The sequence below is a fragment of the Vombatus ursinus genome, unplaced genomic scaffold (genome assembly GCF_900497805.2).
Source record: "Vombatus ursinus unplaced genomic scaffold, bare-nosed wombat genome assembly UNPS02014798.1, whole genome shotgun sequence".
Taxonomy (NCBI): Eukaryota; Metazoa; Chordata; class Mammalia; order Diprotodontia; family Vombatidae; genus Vombatus; species Vombatus ursinus.
Window position 1 is genome coordinate 43,383,606 of NW_020954576.1, and position 15,284 is coordinate 43,398,889.

Consider the following 15,284-nt stretch of genomic DNA (forward strand, 5'->3'; position numbering starts at 1 on the left):
ACACACACACACACACACACACACACACACACACACACACACACACATATATATATTTGAACATATAGGTCATTTTCCTTTTTATTTTTTTATCTCTTTTGGAATACAGACCTAGTAGTGATATTGCTGGATCAAAGGTTATGCATGGTTTTGTAGCCTTTTGGGCATAGTTCCAAATTGCTCTACAGAATAGTTGAATCAGTTCACAACTCTTCCTATAGTGCATTAGTGTCTCAATTTTCCCACTTCTCCTCTAACATTTGTTATTTTCTTTTTCTGTCCTATTAGCCAATCTAATAGGTGTAAGGTTAGTACCTCAGAATTGTTTTAATTTGCATTTCTCCAATCAATAGTGAGTTAGAGCATTTTTTCATATGGCTATAGATAGCTTTGATTACTTCATCTGAAAACTGTTCATATCTTTTGATCATTTATCAATTGGGGAATCGTTCTTATTTTTATAAATTGCTTTCTCCCAGTGTATCCTCTCTGACCCCTTAATTTTATGTTTTTAGATATCATCCCTTCATATTCAACTCACACCTGTGCCCTCTGTCTATATATATTCCTTCTAACTACCCTAACAATGAGAAAGGTCTCGTGAGTTACAAGTATCATCTTTCCATGTAGGAATGTAAACAGTTTAACTTTATTAAGTCCCTTGTGATTTTCCTTTTCTGTTTACCTTTTTATGCTTCTCTTGAGTCTTGTATTTGAAAGTCAAATTTTCTATTCAGCTCTGGTTTTTTTTTTAATTAGGAATGCTTGAAAGTCCTCTATTTCATTGAATATATATTTTTCCTTTCAAGGATTATACTCAGTTTTGCTGGGCAGGTGATTCTTGGTTTTAATTCCAGCTCCTTTGCCCTCCAGAATATCATATTCTGAGCCTTCTGAACCTTTAATGTAGAACAGAGGTTCCAAAACTTATTTGGCCTATTGCCTCCTTTTAAAAAACTTACTCAGCTCTCCCCTGGAAATCTATTTTCTTTAACACTTTGATGGTTTTAAAAAAATTTGCATCCTTTAAATTTTTTTTAAATGACACATCTTAAATTTAATAATTTATTGTAAAATTGTGGTTTTTATGAAATTGTGAAATTTTGATGATGCAATATTGCATCATGTAACCATATGGTATTATGTCATTACGTGCACATATTCCTGCTGATGCATGCTAGACTTCCTGACAATGGGTGACATGCTTGTCTGCCAATACTTGCTTGTTAATACCTGTTGGTGGATTTGACCACTGATAGGTTATAACTTGCATTTTGTGTGTTTATTTGGAAAATAAATGTAAGCACTATGACTTTAACTCTGTTACACAACAGATGAAACATGTACGAATGCTTTTTCAAAATTTTCTTCTCTTCTTTCTTTATGCTTCCACTGTCCCCTTATTGGATAGTGCACTGTGCTCCACTTTTGCCCAGATGTGACAGATCCTTCTTGCTGACCTTCTAAATTGTCTTTGGCTGAAAAATTATTTCACCCCCTCCTTTTGTGGTGTCTACTGCTTCAGGAATTGTTTTATGGCATTATTTAAAGGTGTTCAGAGTGTTTTTGGGGAGAGCTCAGGGGAATTGCTGCCTTTTCTCATCCATTTTGGCATATAAATTCTTAAAGGAAAGCATAGATGAGTTATAGGGGGAAATAGATAGTAAAATTCTAGTAGTGGGAGACTTCAATTTACTCCTCTCAGTCCTACATAAATCTAGTAAAAAGAAACCAAATAAAAAAGCAGTGAAGGACCTGAATAGAATTTTAGAAACATTACCTATGATAGACCTCTGGAGGATATTGAATAGCAATAGAAGGGAGTACACCTGTTTCTCAGTTACACATGGCACTTTCACAAAAATTAACCATGTATTAGGGCATAAAACCTCATAAACAAATGTAGTACAGTAGAAATATTAAATATTAAATGCATATTTCATGGACAATGATGTAATACAATTATGTTCAATAGAGGGCTTGAATAAAATACTAAAAATTAATTAGAAACTAAACAACTCAATCTTAAAGAATGGATGCATCAAAGAATAAATTATAGGAATAATCAATGATTTTAATTATTTCATAATGACAACAATGAGACAACATGCTAGAATTTTTGAGATGCAACTAAAACAGTACATAGGGAAAATTTGTAGCACTAAAACACATTCATCAAGGAATAAAACTGAAAAAGTAGCATAGTGAATTGGGCATGCAGAAAACCAACAAATTAAAACCACTTAAGTAATACAAAATACAAATTTTGAAAATCAAACAAAAAATTGACAAAATTATAAACAAAAAAAATTAATAAATCAGGAACTGGTATTTTGGGGGAAAATGCACAACAAAACAGACAACATGAACTAACTTTATTTTAAAAAGAATGAAGAAAACCAAATCACCAGTATAAGGAATGAAAAAAAAAAGGTGAGTATATAACCACTGATGGAAAAAAAGGGGAAGTAATTTATTGGGAGCTATTAACCTAATCATATACTAATAAAGTCTAGATGAAATGGAGGAATATTTGAAAAATAGAAATTCCCCAGATTTTGAAAATAAGTCTTTATTGATTCAAAAATATCATCATAATCTCCAGCATCCCTCTCCTTCCCACTCTCAGAGAGCCATCCTATGCAACAATATTTTTAAAGAGGAAAAAGTCAAAAAACATGTACGAAATGTAACAGCTGTGACTCTCCTATCTTCACAAAGGAATGGGTTAGGAGTCTCCTCTCTTATCTCTTCATTCAAGTCATGCTTGATATTTGCAATTTTATTAATTCACTTTTGATTTTTTGGTGTGTGATTATTCTTTCTATTTACATTGTTGTAGTTATTGTGTGTATTATTTTCTTGGCTCTACTTGCTTCACTTGGTATTAGTTCATATAGATCTTTCCGCATAGACTTCTACTTGCACATGCTTAACTTTGACTCCTCTCTATCTCTCCTCGTATCTTCTATCTCATATTCTCATATGTCATATTGTTGTTTTCATCTTTGTAACAACTCTCAAATATACTCCCTTCTCTCCTCTGATACTCCCACCACCCTGATGTAGGCTCTTATCACCTCACGCCTAGAGTATTGCAACCTGTTTCTTGGTTGACCTGCTGCAAATCTCTCCCCATTCCAGTCCATCTTTCACTCAGCTGCCGAAGTGATTTTTCTAAAATGCAGGTTTGACTATGTCACCTCTATACTCAGTAAACACCAGTAGCTCCCTATGCCCTCCAAGATCAAATATAAGATTCTTTGTTTGCTATTCAAAATCCTTCATAACCTACCCCCTCAACTTTCCAGTTTTCTTATACTTTACATGCCCCTTCACTCACCACCATATAAAGCCTCATCCAGGGACACTGGCATTTGCCTCCTTCAAACAAAAATCTCCATCTCCCAACTCTGGGCATTTTCACTGACTGTGCCACATTTCTGGAATGCTCTCCCTCCTCACCTCTGCTTCCTGCTTTCTTGGCTTCCTTCAAGTCTTCGGTAAAAATCCTACTTTGTCCAGGAAGTAATTTCCAATTTCTCTTAATTCTAGTCCCTTCCCTCTATTTCCTTGATTATTCCAATTTATTGCGCATATAGATTGTTTGCACACAGTTATTTATATATTATCTTACCCATAGAGTTGAAAATTCCTTGAGGGCAGAAAGTGGTTTTTGCCTTTCCTCTTACCCAATAGTTGTTATATCTTAATAAATGCTTATTGAATAGTACTGATGAAAAAATTTAAATAATACATTGAAGAGGAAACCACAAATATTATTAACTATGACCAGATTGAATTTATTGAAGGAATGCAGGGCTGTTTCAATATTTGGAAAATTTATTTCTTTTTAATACATTTGACCACATTAATAACATGAATAATAAAATTATATGATTATATCAATAGGTATAGAAAAAGTTCTTGAAAGATATAACACCCATTCCTGTTTAAAAAAATGCTAGAAAGTATAGGATAAATGAAACTTTCTTTAATATGATAAGTAGTATCTATCTAAAACTAAGAGGAAGCATCATCTATAATGGTGATAAACTAGAAGTTTTCCCAATAAGATCAGGGGTAAAGCAAAGATGTCTATTATCACCATTTTCAATATAGTTCTTGAAATGCTAGCTACATTAACAAGACAAGAAAAACAAATTTAAGGAATAATCGTAGTCAAAGAGGAAACACAATTACTGCTTTTTGCAGATTACATTGTTTACCTAAAGAACCCTAGAAATTCAACTAAAAAGAAATTGAAACAATTAGCAACTTCAACACAATTGCAGGATGTAAAAATCAACCCTTATAAATCATAAGCATTTCTGTATATTATCAAAAATTTGGCAGGAAGAGATAGAGAAATGCCATCTAAAATAACTATAGAAAGCATTAAATTCTTGTGAGTCTACTTGACAAGACATACTATGTTAACACAATTATAAAACATTCTTTATGCAAATGAAGATAGATCTAACTAATTGGAGAAATAGTAGTTGATTATGGATACCCCAAGCCAATATAATAAAAATTACAATACTACCTAAATTAGTTTACTTATTCAGTGCCTTATTGATCAAACTAGCAGAGGATTATTTTGTAGAACTAGAAAATATAGTAACAAAATTTATCTGGAGGAACAAATATTAAGAGAGTTAATAAAAAAAAAAGTGGATAGAAAGAAGGCCTAGCAATAGCATATCTTAAAGCTGTAATCATCAAAAGAATTTGGTACTGGGTAAGAAATTGAAAGTTTGATCGATGGAAAAGATCAGGTAAATAATATACAGAAGCAAATGGGCATAGTGACCTAGTGTTTGATGAATTCAGAAATTTCAGTTATTGGGGTGAAAATTCATCTTTTTTCTAAAGAAATAACATTGGTGAGTTTTTATGATGAAGGTAAAGCATGGAGGGAGGGAAAGCTGGCATCTCAGAGTTCAGGCTGAAGCCAGAGGATGGGAGAGTTTCCACCCAGAAGCTTACATTCAAGCTGTTTATTAATACCAAGAAGTCTTGGCAACCTCAGCTAGGGGCAAAGAGGAGAATGATACTCTGGAAACAGACAAGAGACACTGGGTCTCTTGTTTGAGGATGGCTTTTGTCCTCAGCAGCAATAAAAAGTAATCATTTCAATCACAAACAAAGTCTGGAGGCCAAACGACCTTGAGGATTAATGTGTAGGAGAACAGATTCAAGTCATAATAGCCATCCATATCAAAGCAGCAATATGGGCTGTCATGTGGTTGACTAGGATCATCTTGGCCAGCTCATGTTTTAACACAAACTGTTGGGGAAACTGGAAAGCAGTCTAGCAGATACTAAGTATAGAACAATAGCTTATACCTTATGCACATCTCTTGCTAGAGAGGTGAGAGAGGTGAAGGGCTCAGAGTATATGTCTTAGATATTACACCTTATCAGGGAAACTTACTGCAAATATCTGTGCCCCCCCCCATTTAACTTTTGTGTAATTTTTAAAAATTTTAAAGTAATCAAAATTGTCCACTTTGTATTTTATACTCATATTTTGTGTATTTCCTATCATAGTTTGTGCATTTTCTTCCCTGTGGTCTGGCCCTGACCTCTGCTGTTGGCTTGACTCTGTGACTCCTTTTTTACACTTCAACAATACTCTCCCTTATAATATAGTTTAAGGTCTGACACTGCTGAATCTGCTTCCTTTACATCTTTTTTTTTACTGTTTCTTTAAAGTTCTCGAACTTTTGCTCTTCCAAATGAACTTTGTTACTTTTTCTAACTCAGCAAAATAGTTTTTTAGTAATTTAATTGGGATGACATTAAATAAATAGATTGTAATTTTAAATTACATTTAAATTAAATCAAATAAATAAATTGTAATTTTAAAAATTATATCGGCTTTACCCACCTATGAACAATAAGTATTGCTTCACTTCTTTAGGTCTGAGTTTATTTGTATAAAAAGTGTTTTGTGTTTATGTTCATATAGTTCCTGTGTCTGTTTTGGCATTTAAATACTCAGGTATTTTATACTGTCTTGGTATTTTAATTGGTCTAAAACAATGTTGAATAATGTTGCTGATGTAATATAGTTTCTCTGTTTTTCACTTTTGATTAAATATATTTTAACTTTAACTTTGAGATCGTGATTACTATCACTGCTTTTTCTTTTTTGAGAGGCAAAACACAATTATAAAACATTCTTTATGCAAATGAAGACAGATTTAACTAATTGGAGAAATATTACTTGATTATGGATACCCCAAGCCAATATAATAAAAATTACAATGCTACCTAAATTAGTTTACATATTCAGGGTCACACAACTATTAAGTGTCAAGTCTCTGGTCTGAGACTGGATTTGGACTCAGTTCCTCCTGACTCCAAAGCGGGTGCTCTATCCACTGTGCCACCAAGCTGCCCCTCTGCTTCTTTTACATAATAAATTCTACTCCTGCCCTTTATTTTATCTTGTGTGTATTTCTCATTTTTATGTTTCCTGAAAGCAACAGATTGTTGGAATCAAATTTTTAATCTGCTATCCATTTTTGTTTTATGGGTAAATTTGATCTATTCTCATTCTATGCTATAATTACTTATTTTCTTCTTTCCTATTTTTCCTCACTATCCTTCTCATCCTATTTACCCTATCTGTCCTCACTCCTATGCTTTACTTCTACCTGCTACCTTGCCCTTTTATTCCTTAACCTACCCACCCCTCTAAGAGGCCCTCCCTTATCCTCTTCCCCTACCCTTGCCCTCTTATTTCTTTTTGAATTTAGAAGACTTTTATAATATATACATACATACTTATATACGTATACACACACACACATATACATATACATACGTATATTTCCTTCTTTAACCCATTCCTGATGAGAGCAAGGTTCCAGCACTACCTGCCCTCCCCCTTATTAGCTTCTTCTGTATCAATTTTTCCTTTTAATGCCTCATTTGCATAGGATAATTACTTCTTTTTATCTGTCTCTACACAGTTTTTTTTAGAATCACCCCATCATACTCAGCTCAGCCCAAGACTTTCTTTCAAACTACCCAAATAATAATGACAATCATAAGAATACTGCTAATATTTTCACATATACAAAGTAAACAATTCGACCTTATTGAGTCCCTTATAATTGGTCTTCAGTATTTACCTTATATCTCTACTGGGTGTTATATGTCTCATTTTCCCTTAAGTTCTAGGTTTTTTGTCACAAAAACCTGAAAGTCTTTGAATTCGTTAAATGTCCATTTTTTTTTTCCATTTAGAATTATGCTTAACTTTGCTGGGTAAGTTACCTTTGGTTGTAACCCCAGCTCTTTTGCTCTATGGAATATAGTATTCCAAGACCCATGGTCCTTCAATGTAGTAGCTGCTAGGTTTTATGTAATCCTTATTGTAACTCCACGATATTTAAATTGTTTTTTTTTTTCTTGTTGCTTCCAATATTTTCTCCTTAACCTGGGAGCTTTGAAACTTGGCTATGATATTACTATAAGGTTTCCTCTTGGGATCTCTTTCAGGTGTTGGTTGATGGATTTTTTCTATTTCTGCTTTGTCTTCTTGTTCTAGAACTTCAGGGCAATTTTCCTTCATAATTTCTTGTAATATTATGTCAAGATTCTTTTTTTTAATTGTAATTTTCAGGGTAGTCTGACTATTCTTATATTATTTCTTCTCTATCTGTTCTCCAGATCAGTTGTTTTTCTGATGAGATATTTCACTTTCTCTTCTATTTTTTTATTCTTTTGATTTTTTTTTATGATTTTCTGGTATCTTTGAATGTCATTAGCTTCCCCTTGCCCAATTCCAGTTTTTAAGGAATTATTTTCTTTGTTAAGTTTTTGATTCTCTATTTCAAGTTGGTTGACTTTCTTTTCATAATTGTCTTAGATTTTTCTTATCTTTTTAAAATTTTTTTCTCAATTTTTCCTAATTGATTTTTAAAATCCTTTTTTAAGTTCTTCCAAAAACTGTGTTTGTGCTTGGGACCATTTGACACTTCTCATTGAAAAATGAGTGGCTTTTTTTAAGCTCCATTATCTTCCTCTAAATATGAACCCAGACCTTCTCTATCTCCATAATAACTATCTATGGTTGGGTTCTTTCTCCTTTGCTAATTCATTTTTATTTATTTATTTTTTTGTTTTATTTTGTTTTTAACAGCTATTAGTGCAATCACATTGTAGTTGGTCCCAAGGTATGGGGAATGATGCCCCAAGTTTCGGGTCCTTCTTACTGTTATTTTCTCTGGTCTGTCTCGGGGCCCAGCCTTGGGTTCTCCTCTCCACTCATAAGCCATGGGTGTGGCCCCCTGCCACACTGTCCCCAAAATGATCTTGCTCCCTGTTGTCCCTCCTGTGGCTGTAAACTACAGCTGTCCTTTCTGCTCTGGAACTGAAACCAGGGACTTTGCTCTCCTGTAAGTGGCTGCAGCCAGCAGGGTCCCTGTGCTTCTGCTATTGCAATCACCAGGTATGTGCTAGCTCCTTCTCCTCACAGTCACAGGCCGGGAAACATCTGGTTAGCACAGCTGTGCTTGGCATCCCTCAACAGTGGAAAGTTCTTCAATCTTCTTGTACTCAGGGGTTAGACCCCCAAATTGTCTGCGAGATGCAAGTTTCTAAGGCTGAGGCTGCCTCTTTTTTTTTTTTTAAGGCAATTGGGTCTAAGTGACTTGCCCAGGGTCACACAGCTAGTAAGCATCAAGTGTTTGGTCTGAGGCCAGATTTGAACTCAGGTGCTCCTGACTCCAGGGCCAGTGATCTATCAACTGTGCTACCTAGCTGCCCCGCTGAGGCTGCCTCTTAACCCAGCTACCCACAGGACTTGTTTGTGGGTTCTGCAGGGTTGGTGACCTGGAGGTATCTGCATTTCACTCAGGTAGAACCTCTGCCCCTGGAGGCTTCTCAAATTGTCGTAGGACAGGCCTGCACAACTTGTGGCGTACAGGCCACACACCAAAGGATTTCTGGCAGCCTGGAAAAATGTAAAGGATGTTTTCCTTTACATTTTTCACAGCCTTCCCAAAATTATTTGGCAGGTCACAGGTTGTGCAGGCCTGTTTTAGGAGGACAACTGCTTTACCCCGTGTTTATTTCTGCTGCTGTGGGCAATGTTTTATCTTTTTTTGTGGAGGAAATTTGAAGAGTTGAAAGTTTTCTGACCTACTCTGCCATCTTCCTAGGATCCTCCCTTCTCCCTGCCAAGTCTCCATCCAGCCTGTAAGGCCATACCTGGAACTTTTCAGGGGATTACACCTTCTAACTCTCTTTCAGCAAAGACTATAGGGAAGAGAGCAGCTGGCCCTTAGACTTTTGTGACATAATCCTGTCAATTCTTGACATCTTTCAAAATGAGCTAAATTTGATGGTCTCCAAGGATACAAAGTATTGCACTGGCAGCTCTGAAAGCATGTTTGTCTACGATGTTCAAAATTTGTTTTCACCTCAAAGATGGCAAGGTTCAGAGGAATCTGAAAATCATGTTAATTTTTTTGGTTGCAATCTGTATCCCCATAGTAACTATCTATGTTTGGGTTCTTTGTCCTTTGCTAACCCAAAGAAAGTTTTCCCAGTGTTCTAAGACTTTGCTCCTTGCCCACTTTGCAGTTTGAAGTCCTGAGACCCCATACTTTCCTACCCCCTAAAACCACTGGCTTTAGTCCCTGGCTAATTTGGAGATGTATTTTGAATGACTGTGTATACACACACACACACACACACACACACACACACACACTCACACACACACACACACATACACACATATATATGGTAGTGTATGTCTTGCCTTCTCAATGATTAGGGGAAGGGATGAAGGGAAACAGAAAATTTGGAACTGAAAATAAAAATATAATTTAAAAGTAAAAAAAGAGACAAGTTTTAGGCTTTGTAAAGTTAAAAAAAATGAAGCAAGTATCCCCACATGTGTCCCCAGCTTTACTTTTGGGGAGTCATTTCCACTTCTTTCTGATGCTTTAACACTGGTAACCCTAACCCCAGTTGTCAAATCTTTTACCACTTTTGCTCCTCACTCTGCCCCTAGCTTGTGGGCACATGCCCACCACAACAATTTCACTATTGCCCATCCTGTCAGACTTCCTCGTCCTAGCCTCTGCAGAACTTAGGAACCAACTTAGTAGGAACCCTGCCTTTGCCCACATGTCTTAGTCACCTCTGGGACTCACCAGGTCTGAAGCTATCAGTGGCTGAGTAGAAATAGTACGCCAACAAGAATCCCAAGGCAGGGAGGAAGCACTTTTTCAGCAGAGCCATTAGGTAAGGACTTTCTCAGGGAGCTCTATGGGGCATGCACTCCTGAGAATGTTTTAGGAGCAGCTTTTAAATGCAAAGCTGCAGAAAGAGAGTACAACATAATAAAAAATTATTTGACTAGTTTAATAAATTAATGTTCAACTAGAAGGCAATTAGCATAGATAAATTTTGAACTTTGCTCAACACAAAGTACCTGGAGACTTACCAGGAAAACATGTGGCATTCTTTGTTGTATAGTCACAGATTTCTGAGCCTCCTCACCTTAGCAAGGCAGAACATCCTAATACCTGACTGTCTAGGGCACCAGGATTCAAATGAATCCACTGATATATCGACTGGATCCATAGGCCTGAGGTACCAGTGATCAGTCAGTCAGAAGAATGGAAGGAGGGTTGTAGTCAGGCCTGACCCCATAAATGTTGAGCTCAACTGTACACACATACATATAACACACGTGTGTATATGGGTGTATATGTATATATATTATATATACATGTTTATACACACACACACACACACACATATATATATATATATATATACATATGCACTCTTCATTCTCAGTCACCCCATGTGTTTAATCACTGTCAAGTGTTGTTACTTCTCAACATCTCTTGTATGGGTCACCTTCTCTCCTCATACTAAGACACCACCCCTAGTTCAGGCCCTCATTACTTTTTGCCTGAATGATTGCAATAGCCTTGAAATTGGGCTTCTTCCCTCAATTCTTTCCTTATTCCAATTTATTCTCCACAAAGCTGCCAAAGTAATTTTCCTCAACATCCTAGGTTCGACCGTTTTATTTCTCCTCCTGCTCAATAAACTCCAGTGTCTCTCTCTTATCTCTAGGCTCAACAGTACAGCCCTCTGTTTGGCCTTTAAAGCTGTTCACACCCTGGCCCCTCCTTATCTTTACAGTCTTATAAACTTTACAGGCCTCCAGGTACTCTGATACAGCCGTACCGGCCTCCTTGCTGTACTTCGCACTTCACATTCTCATTTCTGTCTTTGTGCACTAGCTGACTGTTCCCCATGCCTGGAAAGAGCAATACTCACGGCCTTTTAGAATCTCTGACTTCCTTCAAGATTCAATTCAAATTCTAGCCTTTCCTGGTCTTCTTTATGGCTAAGATTTTCCAATCCAAGGTTAGCTACTTTGCATCTTCTTCTGTATATGTTTTATATATACTTACTATGTATGTATTGTTTACCTCATTAGAATGTAAGCTTCTGGAGGACAGGGACTGTTTGTACTCCCAGGATTCGGCACAGTGCCTGGTACACATTAAGGGCTTAGTAAATGCTTGATGGTGGTTAACTGATTGATTTTGATGACTCTCCTAGACCACAGAGTTTGAAGCACATATTGAGTCAACTTTGGCAGGATGCCTGTGCTCCTTAGCCCATTTCTTTTCAAACATATGGTTTTATATGTATTATGTAAATAATATTTGTATATGAGTCTGTTCCTTCATTTGTAAAAACAGGGATAATAATACTTGCATTAGTAATCTCATAGGTGGTTTAAAATGCAAATTCAAGTAGTTGAAGGTCTGTTATGTAGAAGAACTTTTTCGAGGGCCAAGATGTTGTAGAGTAGTAGATTTTGTTTCAATATAAGAAAGAACTTAATGATGAGTGGTCCAAAAGAGGAATGGGTTACCTTAGGAGGGAGCAGATGCCCTTCATTTACTATCTTCAAGGAGTGACTCTATAACTTCTCATTTGAGATGGGAATCATTTGCTAGGGGTTGTTTGGATGGAATGGACACTGAGGTCCCTTCTGGTGCTGAGGTCCCTTGGGAACCTCAGTGTCATCCTTAACTCTATATATACATATGTATATGTATGTGTATATGTCCAGATATAGATATATTTGCAACTATCTACCTTTACATATAATTACATACATTATAATTATTATTACATTATGTATTTGGTTGAGATCTACATTTTAAGTATAGGGCATCTAGGTGGCACAGAGGATAGAGTGCCAGGCCTGGAGTCACCAGAGTTAAAATCTGGCCTCAGACACTAAGCAGCGTGGCACAATGGATAGAATATTGGACTTAGAATTAAGAAGACCGAAGATCACATCCCACCTACAATTTACCAGCTGCGAATGACCCTGGGCAAATTATTTAACTTCTCTGTTCCTCAGTTTTTCATCTGTAGAAGAAGGGTGCTGGACTAGTTGGCTTCCAAATTCCCTTCTGGCTCTAAACGTATGATCCTTTGTACCTATGAAAGCATGTTCCACAGAGAAAAGTGAGGTAGCTGGTCAACAAATTGGACAAATCATTGCACAGGTTACTTGATTTGCTCAGATAATTATTCACAACACGTTTTGAAAGAGCAGTAGGTTTTTTTTTTTTTTTTGAGGGGCAGGTTATCAATGTAGAGGGCAAGCTCCAGTAGAGTTTTTTATTTTATTATTTAAATTTTTTTTTCAGTTGCTAAACATTTATTTTTTCCCTCTCTACACCCTCAGCACTGGGAAAAAAAAGAAAAACAAAACTCTTGTAATAAATAAACAGTCAAGCCAAACAAGTCCCTACATTGGCCTTATCAAAAAAAATTGTTTCATTCTGCATTAGTCAATCTTCTCTCTGTCAGGAGGTGGGGAGTAGTCTTTACTTTTGGTCCTCTAGAATCAGGTTTGATTGTTGTATTGATCAGAGTGCTTAAGGCTTTCAAAATTGATCATTTTACATTGATGTCATAGAATACATTGTTCTCCTGGTTCTGCTTGCTTTGCATTAGTCTATACAAATCTTCTTGGGATATGTTTTTGATTGCAGTCTGTTCAAGATTTTCAGCAATGACCTGAATGAAGGTATAAATGATATACTTATCACATTTGTGGACTCCATGAAACTGGGAAACCCGGTTTTCCACATGTAAAATAGCCAGGCATTGCTGGACAATATTATTTCTATCTTCTAAATAAGTCTTTTGAAAAGATAAGTTTTCCAGGAGGTTCTGTTTTGCATTCACGTTGAACTCTTTAGGCAGATCCCATTCTCCTACTTGCTGGAATATGTAGAGAAAGCAAATCCATCCTTGCTCAACAGATAATAATAATATTTATAGCATATGTAACTCCTATAGCATATAAGATTTATAGCATGAAGTCTAGAGACCTCTGCACCAGCACGAAGAAAAACTTAATGAACATAGACATGTAGTAGTTCAGGTTTAATGATACTTCTAAAATATCAAAAGGGGTGGAGATGAGAGACTGGTTATATATCCTATTAAATCTGTAAGTTCCTCTACTTTCTCTAGAATTCTAGAAGTTTCCTTAATGATCCGTATTTTTACTTGAGAGCCAGTGACAGTTTTTACCTCCCTATTATATATTATAGTAATGTAGTTGATTGTTTTCTGTAGCTATTGTTTGGATAGTAGTTTGGCAAAAATATCCACACTTAGAAGTGGGGACCTGGATTTCAAGGGTAATATTTTTCTGTGGGACATTATTATCAGTAATTTTACATGGAACTAGGACAAGGAGGACCTGGGTTTAAATGTCCAATTTTGTCTTAAATCTGACGCCTAGGCACCTTTACAAATGGTAAATATGATCAGGAAGACAAAAAAAAAAAAGGAACAGGGCAAGCATCTTAATATCCATTTAGAAAATTATCTTGTTCCATTGCCTTGAGTTTAGCTGTCTATTTCATGAAGTAATCTTCTTCTGGGAAACATTTTCCCTATAATGCTGAGTTAAAAAAGATCTGTTCCAGATCACTGTTCACAAATCATCCAGATTTGTCTACTTACACTGAGATGGGCCTTTCTATCTTGTTTATAGGGCAGATTTGTAGAGGTGTGTGTGTGTGTGTGTGTGTAAAATAGGTCCACTTGCTAGGTTCCAAGTCATGAATTGCCTCTTGTAATCATTTCCTACTAGTGATAGGACTTAGTATATTTTAACAAGGCCTGACAAAACCTAATCACATTAGCCTTTGAGTAATTATTTCATATGATAAAAGTCTTATGGTGTTAATCTTACAATCATCAGTGCTAGAGAAGAAACATCAAACCAGGGTACCAGTAATTTATCTAAAAGAGAGTTTCATGTTTATATACCATTTATTCTTTCTGTCTTGCCCAAGACTTATAGGTGATATGGACAATGCAGTTTATAGGTTAGAATCTTTTTTCTTTGCTTTCAAATTTTTTTCCCCAATTACCTGGAACATCTAGTCATACAACAGAGTGAGAGAAAAGCTGATGTATGGCCAGGCTCCTGGAGGAAATTAGAGAAGATGAGGTCAGGTATAGAGAGGAATGGAGAAACTGAGGAAAGGAGAGCTGGAGATGTAGAGAAGTTTTGAAATGTGGTACAGGGGAGAATAAGAGAGGGGAATCTCACAATGGATGATTTCAATTTTCTGAGTAAAGTAGAAAGCAAAGTTATTCATACACAAAGGTATGGAGGTAGCATTGGGGGATTGAAGAGAGATGAAACAGATTTGGAATAGCTGTTGTGGGAGCATGATAGAGTCATCTGGAAGGACTAAAGAACTGCTGTGTAGCATCAAGGGTGAAGGTGAGATTTGATTTAGGATTTACGGTACTCCTAAAGGAGGCAACTCCTTTTACCAATGCAGATAAATAGCTACTTTACAACTTAAAGAGGTGACCTGGGGCACTGAAAGGTTAAGTGATTTGCCTGGAATCATACAGTCAATATAATTAGATAATATGAATTTTTTGGTGGGCCCAGCCTGCATGCTTCCTGTATTCTCTCCAGCCACATTCTGTGCTTGGTGGCTGTAGTGCTGTGACTCCCTCTGTAGTTCCACTTTCTTTTCATAGGTGATTCCAGGTGTTTCTTTTTTACTGCTTTCACCTCTCCACCCTCTGCAATCCACTATACTTTTTTTTTTAAGTTTGCTTTTGCTCCCAGCAGGTAGCCCCAGGTGCTATTCTCTAATCTTTAGGGAAAAATCTCCAAAGAGCTCTCATGGTCTGGAACGTATGTAGCCCTCTTTGAAGTGGAG

The 15,284-nt window shown here is 36.3% G+C and overlaps 1 protein-coding gene across 2 annotated transcripts in view; it reads right to left on the reverse strand.

Annotated features, from left to right (window-relative positions):
* The window catches only part of HSD11B1 (hydroxysteroid 11-beta dehydrogenase 1), a 21,225-nt gene extending 10,892 nt beyond the window's left edge, over window positions 1-10,333 (reverse strand). For both annotated transcript variants that reach the window (XM_027871613.1, XM_027871611.1), the window contains exon 1: window positions 10,185-10,333. In XM_027871613.1, coding sequence (XP_027727414.1) covers window positions 10,185-10,272 — 88 coding nt within the window. In that variant the 5' untranslated portion in view covers window positions 10,273-10,333. The remainder of the gene's footprint in view (window positions 1-10,184) is intronic.
* Window positions 10,334-15,284: the final 4,951 nt, after the last annotated feature.